Source organism: Antrostomus carolinensis, unplaced genomic scaffold (assembly GCF_000700745.2).
Source record: "Antrostomus carolinensis isolate BGI_N321 unplaced genomic scaffold, ASM70074v2 scaffold64, whole genome shotgun sequence".
Lineage (NCBI taxonomy): Eukaryota > Metazoa > Chordata > Aves > Caprimulgiformes > Caprimulgidae > Antrostomus > Antrostomus carolinensis.
In genome coordinates this window covers 1,003-10,015 of record NW_010311164.1, presented here as the reverse complement: position 1 = coordinate 10,015, position 9,013 = coordinate 1,003, and the positions used below count along the sequence as shown (strand labels likewise).

Below are 9,013 nucleotides of genomic sequence, written 5' to 3'. Positions count from 1 at the left end.
CATCATAGTCCCACAGAGGTATGTTAATTGTGTCAATCAAGCTTTTCTGTTTACTTGTTAATCCCTTTTAAAAAAATGACACTGGAAACTATTCTGGTACTGGAGTTAGCAAGCCTGGGTATAAGATCAAAATGAGGAACAGGCTGTGTATAACCAGTAAGATAATGAAGCTTATTTACCTTTTCCCTGCAGCAATCAGCCTCATCTCCCTCTACTTTTCAATTCCTCCAAAGCTCCAAGGCCCACAGCAAGGCAACATACTCAGAAAATCAAATACATGGGATCTCGAATTGCTGTCTAACCCCTCAAACAGTTTAAGAACGGCCAGCAACAGTTTAAAACCAGCATAATTTCAATATTAAAATAAACCAGACCAGCTAGCTGAAGTTGTCCAACATCAAACACCAAAAACCTCAGTAGTTTATATGCTGCAGTTCCATCAACAAGCAACCACAATTAAATTCTGATGTGGATTTATTACACAATAGTCACTTTCCAATGAAATATGAAGTAATTGAATATCAAAAGGATAAAGTAAGTTGAAGGCAAAGGCACACACACAAGCAGTTACCACAGCTGAGGGTAACCTGGTTGCATAGATTTACCATCACATGTTTGTTCTACTGGTCAGAAAGAACTAGGGGGGAAAAAAGAGTAGTATATAGTCCCTTTCCTAAGATGTTTTATTAATAATTTGAAAGGGTTGTACCAAGACTACAGATGCGAGTACGCGGTTTTTAAACACCTTCCAATTCCTCCTGTTTACAGGAGGAACATTAAAGATGTTTAAGAGAAAGCTGCATAAAAACTAAATTTAAACAAGTGAAAAGACCACAATTTAAACAAATCATTTTAGTTTAGGCAGCCAGTGTGACATACACGAGTCCACAACGTTTTAGCTTGTTTGGTCTATCTAATTTCCATCTCTTATTTTTACAGTAGCCTTCAATACTTCAGTATGTAACATCCTGCTAAACCTTCAATGTGATTGGAGTAACACATTCAAAATATAGCTGGAAACTACCTTGAAACATTTACTCATTTTTGCAGGTTTTCAATGAAAAAAATCCTGCTTGACTAAGAAAGCAATGTTGGGGTTTTTTTTTTCTTAAATATTTCCCCAACACTGGAAAACCCACGTGATCCTGAACACCAGCAAATTAAGAACTAATTCTAAGTCTGGTGCTTTACACCTTCCCTCACCCCTACAAAGAGAAAGACAAAAAAAAAACCCCAATGAAGTCCCAAAAGTCAGAAAGAGAATTTTAACATCACCGTTGATCACAACACAACACAAACAGCCTCAGCCACAAATTCCTACAACCATTTCTTTCCTTCACAACTGCAGCCAGAGTTTGAAGCTACTGACAGCAGCCAGTAGATTCTCTGACTGTGCAGGAATGTAAAGGGATCCCTAAAACAAACCAGCTTCTCCATATGGCTGCAGTAGGACAAGTCATGGTACTGAATCTGCAGAGAGAAATATTGCACCTTGTTCTTAATCCAACATAACCAACGTAGGCAGCTCGCCCCTTGGACTGAGCTGGTCTGTTCTACTCATCTGCTACTCACCTGCTGCGAGGTGCAGAGGAGGAAAAGCTGATCTAAGTGCCCTGGTTAGAGAAGACAAGAGTTGGGACCTCGACTCATGAAGAAGGACTGTGAAGATCTGAACCTGAGGAAGAGCACTTCTGTATTTTTCATATATGGAAGAATGTTAAAATGTGGAATATGATCACAAGATTTGTCCTTAAGTCTAAAAAAAGTGATTTTGGATTAAAAGCAAAGAAGGAACGGAGAAAAGCAGGCTTCAGTTACTGCACACAAGGCTTCTCTGCTTGAATCTGTAAAAATGGATAGTGTGAGCTCCCTACTAACAGGAACTAGATGTTATGTTGATAGAACAGAGACACTGAGAAGAAAGTAACATGGAGAGGCTACAGCACTTGACATTAAACAATGAGCAAGCTACAACATTCAACAGGACTGACAAAGAGTTGAAAAATACATTTTATTCCTCCTGTACTAAAGTGATGACACTGTCCAAATGCCCAATTAGATGAAAACAGCTTTTGGGAACTCATTTTTGAACTAAACCACTATTTTCAGCACAATTACCTTAGTTTTAAAAGACTTAAAAAAACCCTCAGCCTGAAGTCCACTTATTTAACAAGAGTATTTTTCATTAAGTCCATCTTTGAACATTCCAGGAGTTTGGCTGTGTAAGAAAGTTATCTACAACAATCACCTCAACTGAATATATCATTTCTCCAACCAGAAACAGTTCTCATAATTTAAAAAAAAAAAAATCACTTTATAATTTAAAATATGTATCAATGACACTCTGTTTTTCTTTTAGCTAGAATGTACCAACATCACTAGCTGGCTTAGAATATCAACTTGATTTTGTGAAAAAAGCTTGCAAAAAATATATCAACTTCAAAATGTACAGAAAAAGACATTAGAGAGCTGATATTTTGGGGTTACTCAATGTATTTTAGAAAGAGGAGCAAGCTAGGAGTGCAGTACCCTATATTACAAATATCCAAACACCTAAGCCATACTGCATACACCTTTCTAGTGTGGTGAAGGGTTAGTTACAGAACGGGTATTTCCAAAGCACGTACAAAGAACTGCAGCTTTGACTTAAACTTGATCACGGAGGCGGGCCAGTCTCTGTGACAGCTCATCCTGCAGAATTGTAAAACACAAAAGAAACCAGCTCTCAGTAATATGAAAATTTCATTTTTTGCAAAGTTCTGCAATGGTTAAGCAATCTCATGTCCAGATGATATGAAGTTATCTCATATACAAGTCTTAACAAGATTTGCTTAAGGCCTCAAGTATTGCTGTACCAGGTGAGAGCAGAGGTCTGTGGAGCTATCTTATCTCCAGCAGTGGATACCTAGGAAGGAGTTTCAGGACCCAGCAAGTAGAGATAGGGTTAATTTGTTGGGGTTTTTTAATGTTTCATCTTGGCAAGTGCAAATGAGCTCTTAGAGAACTGCATCCTTATGTGGATGCAGCCCTGACTGACCAAGGCTGGTATCTAACTGAACTGCTACAGTGAGACAGCAGTAGGTCTGCTGGCTTTAGAGGGGCTGGTTCAAAGTGAAACTGAACTTCTGAAAGAATGTGGAATACTTGGGGCTCCCCAAACATTGTTCAGTCAAGGTGAGACTCCCTAAAGCCTTCTCCACAAAGATGGGATGACAGAAATAAACTGCTCTCCTTCCATTCCCTCAAATATATTCCCTTAGAATGGGAAAAGCAACTCAAAAGGTCTGTGCAACCTTGACATCAGGATCTGCCCATGCACAAGAAATTCCCAGCTATCCATCCAGAGCAAATGTGGAATCTAGTCCTGTAAGACCTTTCATACACTAAAGGGAAAAACCCAAAGGCCTCGTGTGTGCTATGGGAGATGGCTGGGTTCATTAAATTTGGAGTAGGTAGAGTCAACTGCTTGGAACTCTAGGAAATAACTATGCAAAAATACGTCTGAAACGTGTAAAATTTCTGGATTTATTAAGCAGATAAATGTATTGTTAAAATTATTTTGATGGCAAGACTGTTTTAACTACACACAATTTCTTTTGGACAGCTAAATCGAATCACAATTAAGCAAGCCTTGTTTTGACCAAGTGAAGCATTAATTTCATACCACATTTCTCTAGAAAACACTGATTTCAAGTGAACATAACATTTACCTGTTCTGCTGAGGCAACACTTGTACCAACAGAACCTGTCTGTCCTTGAGGTAGTTCCATGTTCAGATCAAGACTAATAGGAAAAAAACAAAACAAAACAAAAGCAGTCAGGCATATATGGCTAAAGGAAGAAGCATGATAATTGACAAGCAGAGCAATAATGAGACAGCAGGAGGCCACCAGCACCCCAGGAATGATGCTGTACTCCAGCTAATAAGACAACTTGATCAGTACATTTCACCCATTACCAAGAAATCATGGATTATAAATAGCAACAGCTAAATAAATTGTGCTTCATCAGGACTGAGCAAGATTTCCGTTTGACAGAGGTATATGAGACACAGCAGACGTATTAATCACAAAAAGTTCACTTATTTAAAAAAAAAAGTTTTACTAAAAAAAAAATGTGTCCAAAGTGAATTGTGCTTCATCAGGACTGAGCAAGATTTCTGTTTGACAGAGGTATATGAGACACAGCAGACATATTAATCACAAAAAGTTCACTTATTAAAAAAAAAGTTTTACTAAAAAAAATGTGTCCAAAGTATTTATCCTCAGGCCAACAGAGCGACACTTACACCTTATGCATCACCAAGAAGGGAAGCAGAATTCTGTGAAATATTTCAGCTTATCCCCAAAGGCTCAGATATGTCGTGATGACCCGTTTTGCAATGCCTAGCTTGTGACAGCAGAACTACAGGAAGTTTCAGGGTGGTGAGATGGGGGGGGAAAAAAAGAGGAAATGTGGAGAAACACAGTGAGGATTGCTAATGTTAAAGCCAATCCAAGTAAATAATCAAACACTATCCTGACATGAGAAGTGACATATAATTTCAGGCTTCTGCACAGCCACCCCTGCATTCTGACATCCACAGTGGCTTTGAGTGAAAACAGAATAAATACTGGCACTAAACTATTACAAGAATGATGTCCAGAGGTGAAAGGAAAATGGTGATTCTTCTCTGCTTCCAAGAGACAAACAAGGGTATCTGGCCTTCAGGTTAACCAGGAAGGGCTGTCAAAGATTTATTCCAGAATCTTTACTTTACAGAGTAAAGATTTATTCCAGAATCTTTACTTTACAGAGTAAAGATTTATTCCAGAAGTAGTCACTCAAAATTTTACCTACCCTGCTTCATCTGCCATTTCCTGTAGGAGCATATCCACTTGGTTCTAGGGTAAAGAAAACAAAGTTGATTGCTGCATAGTGTAGTTTATGACAAGCTCTTCTGCCAAATCTTGAAAGAAGAGAAATTTTAACGAAGCAGATTTAAAGGTAAATGTCTTTCACAGAACATTTTTGTGCTTAACCACCAGAGAGCCCTGGGTGAACTCAAAAATAACGAGCAGAGGTGCTCAGCCTGTTCTAACCCCATTAACTGAACTCCAGCTTCTGAAATAACACTTCTACAGAATTAAACTGGTCTAGAAAAAACCCCAAACACGTACACAAATATTTCCAGTGCTGATTATTAGCTACTAAAACATTGCTTTGCACAACATGGACAAAAGCCCAGCTCCAGTAGATTTCATTTATTGGATTTGGGTTTAAGTTTGTTTCTTTTATTTACAAAGCACTATCTCCAGTAAATTTCTCTCTCTCACAAAGCACAAGGGGGATAGGTTCTAGGAATTCTTAAGCATGTCAAGCATTGTTGAAGGATTTATTTTAGTAAAGACATGTTCATAAATTGAAAGTAGGTAATTAACAACCTTTCCATTGCACATACTACTACTAATTTGATGGAGATTAATGTAATTTTGTTAATAACAGTGAGTTACAGCTATTGATTTTCTCACAACATACTCTGCTTTGATAATTAATGCTGCAATGTCTTCTGGTTCGTAAGTTTGTTAAGAACTCAGCAAAACACTGCCTATTCAGTAGGAGGGTTAAAGTTTTCAAGATATAATATAAAATAAAACCTGCTGTAAGAGTAAAATAGACTAAAATACATATATGTGACCCTCTGTACTTATGACTAGAATTTGAAATTGTCTCTTCACCACAAAGAAGCTCAAAAAAAAAGTGAAAAGGCTCCAGTTGCTGCTATGTTTAAAGAAGAGAATCAGACATTTCCACACAGTTTAGACATGAATTTAAAATCACATTTTTTTTTTAAAAATATACTATTCTTACTTGTGGGGTTGTTAGCGTGGTAGTGTTGCTCATTGTGTCTTCCATCTGTTGTGTCTGAACATCTAGTGTTTCAAACTGATGCTCAAATTTGTCCATTAGTGCAGATATCTATTAAAAATAGGAATCAAATCAATGATCTGCATATAACAGGAGAGAAATAGATCTTAACTGATAAAAACAGAACCACGCTACAAGGAAGGCTGTACGCATCTTCTGGAGATCAGAAGCTTGTCCCTCTCCCCTCCCTGCATCATCTCTGAAGTTGATCTAACTCTGCAGTTCAGTAGGTTGGTCAGGGCCCTGTCCAGGCAAGTCCTGAGCATCTCCATTTATGAGGATTTCACAATCACACTGGGCGACCTGTTCCAGGATCTTCCAACCTCACCACAAAACCTTTTCTCTTGCTTGGAATTTCCCTTTTCAAAACATGAGTCCATTGCCCTTTCTACTTTGTATGTGCAGCTGAAAGAAAAGCCTATTTACCTTTTCCAAGTTCATGCTCTTCAGCGTGGCATCCATAGACTTAACTACCCCTGCCATCGACTTCGTTACCTGAAATGAGATAAAGGGAATTATTACAAAGAAAGAGAAATGAGCAGTTTCTTACCAAGCTCTTATCTCTATTTGCAGAGTTTCTACAGTATCTCACACTATTGCCATCTAGAAGGTCACTTTTTTAATAGCTCCTACCATTTCACATTCTATGCGTTAACTCAACCACTTGAAAGACACATTCTGAGCTGAAATTCACTAAAAGCTGAGGTGTAGATGGCATTAACTTCTGTGGGTCTCAAGACCTGTCAAGTGTTAAGGGATAGACAGGGGTATACAGATCACATGGCAGAAAAAACAACTCTGGCTGAAGAGCAGTACAGTAGTGTACCTTAAAAACATACCTGTGATTTCTGGAATCACATCATGACTTTGTGTCTTTGGAAAGGGAGGAAAATAACCTTAAGTGTAACCAGTAAAACACAACGTAACCTTAGGAACATGAGTAATCACAGCTACCAGAAGTTAGTAGCTACAAAACATAGCAGATAGGAACCTACTTCTAAAGAGCAGCTGCCAGGGGATTCCAGTACCTGATTCACTATTGGCTACATCTGAAACCAAAACTGAAACTTTTCAGCTCACTACGGACAGAATTAAGTCACTTTTAAGAAGATCAAAGTTCTCATCCTTCCAAGAGATTTGTGAAAACAGACTGACCTTGCCCATCGTGACTGCAGTCTGAACTCTGGCTGCCACAGCGTCTACCCTGGCGCTCATGCGCAAGAAATTGATGGCCTGGTTCTTCTGTCGGATTGCATTTTCCGCGTGTATTCGTGCCACTTCCATGTTACCCTTCTGAATTGCCTGTTGACAAAACAAAACATGAAAAAGCATTTTAACCTTCCCTGCTCTTGTAAACATGATTTCTGAATAGCCTGTTTCATTTTTGAAACAAGCATCAATTAATCACAGTATCTTTCCTATTAAAAGATAAAATAAAACCCTCCCTCCTCCCCCGACAGCTCTCAAACTTTTTCAAGATGAGAACCCCTAACTTCTTTCCAAGGAAGGTATCTAGCATACACTTCAAGAAGTTCTTACAGAGCTACAGAAACATCATCTTCTCATTGCTAAAAATGTTTTTCAGTATCAAGACCCAAACACAGATACAGCTGGTATGATTGTATCTCATGGATAAAAACACGGTCAAATAAATTTAGTCCCTCACTTTACTACTTCAAGGACTCAAAAACTGTTTTGAAGTTACTCTTCATAAGTCCTTTTAATACAAGATGGAAACATTAAGTATTTTTAGCTTTGAGAACAATAGTCTCTAACAAAATACACACAAGACAATCTTCTCAGGAAGCAAATGCCACGAGCTGCACCAGAGGATACAGAAGAACATATCCTCACACTTAATAATAAGTATAGGCAGATTTGTAGTCATATATTTTAAATCACAAGCATCTATCACATCATTACCAGCATGCAGACCAGGAAAATGGTGAAAACACCACTTATTTTCCTGCTATAATACGTAAGCAACAGATCCAAAGAGCTCGTTTCAGACTCACTGCTTACCTTTTTAATTTTAGCTTTCTCAGCCTTTTCTTCTTTGTCGCATTTTTTTGAGTTCCTGTTGAGTTCCTTCGCAGCAAACTTCAAATTAAACAGGTGTTCTGCAGCGTGAGTTAAGGCTTCAACAACAGGATCAAGCCTTTCGCTGTAGTTTTTTGCTCTCCCATTTGAAGTGCTACCAAACAGTGTCTACTGTGTTTCCCCAGTAGCAATATTAAAACTGGGAAAGTGTTATTTAAGGAAGCCCCTGAAATTCCCACAACGAGGAGACCTACCAAGCTGCTTTACAGTTATAATGCTGCTTATCATCTGGGTTCTAAAATGTAAGGCTGTAAAAAATAAGTTCAGATCCCAAACTGGCTCCGTTTAACATCAAACCTACTTCAGAGTGATAAATACAACAAACCAAACCTCCTCCAAAAGGAACTGAGAGTCTTGGCAGCTACTCAGAGTCCTCAGCTCTCAGTGAAGTGGAAGTGAAGTTTACTGGCCTGTCTGGAACCTCCTCCTCATCCAAAAAAAAAAAAAACCACCCAAAACCACAAACCACTGAGGAACAACAGACAAATGAACAGTGTAATAATGAACTGGCTTGGCTGACCAGGCCCAGGCACAAACCAGGTGCCTTTTCAAGCCACGGCATGATCCTGCTGTGTGTAAACTGCTCATGCAGCTGCTTTACAGAGCAGCCTCCCAGCCCTGGGTCATGTGAGCCATTCTGAAGTCCCAGACAGCTCTGTCATCTGACTTTTGGGGAAAGAATACTTCAGCCAGCAAGAGAAACTTTTCTTTTTAAAAAGTTCAAGTCCTGCTTAAGCTGAAAGCTCTAAGAAAACAGTAGAATAAGTCTTCATAGTGTCTTAGAATGACTGCATTGAACTGTCACTGACAGGGAATGAAGTATGTGCTGTAAAAACAATTAAAAACCATACTTTTGAAAAACTGTTGATGAAAGCTTCCAAATAATATCAGTCTTTCTCAAACAGAACAGAAGTACAAAGCTTTATATGCTTCTTTCATGCCACCTTTTGATATCCCAAGAGGAAGATGCAGCAAGTACTAAGATGCTTAACAGTCAAGTGAAGCA

General features: G+C 38.6%; 1 protein-coding gene across 1 annotated transcript; it reads right to left on the bottom strand.

Moving 5' to 3' along the window:
* Positions 1-1,995: 1,995 nt before the first annotated feature.
* Positions 1,996-8,045, bottom strand: CHMP1B (charged multivesicular body protein 1B; the record flags this gene model as incomplete). Its single annotated transcript, XM_010166625.1, has 7 exons — positions 1,996-2,691; positions 3,711-3,783; positions 4,840-4,883; positions 5,851-5,958; positions 6,334-6,402; positions 7,063-7,209; positions 7,930-8,045. Coding segments are annotated over 7 exons (602 nt in total), but the record flags the coding sequence as incomplete, so codon positions are not given.
* Between the last annotated feature and the right edge of the window lie 968 nt (positions 8,046-9,013).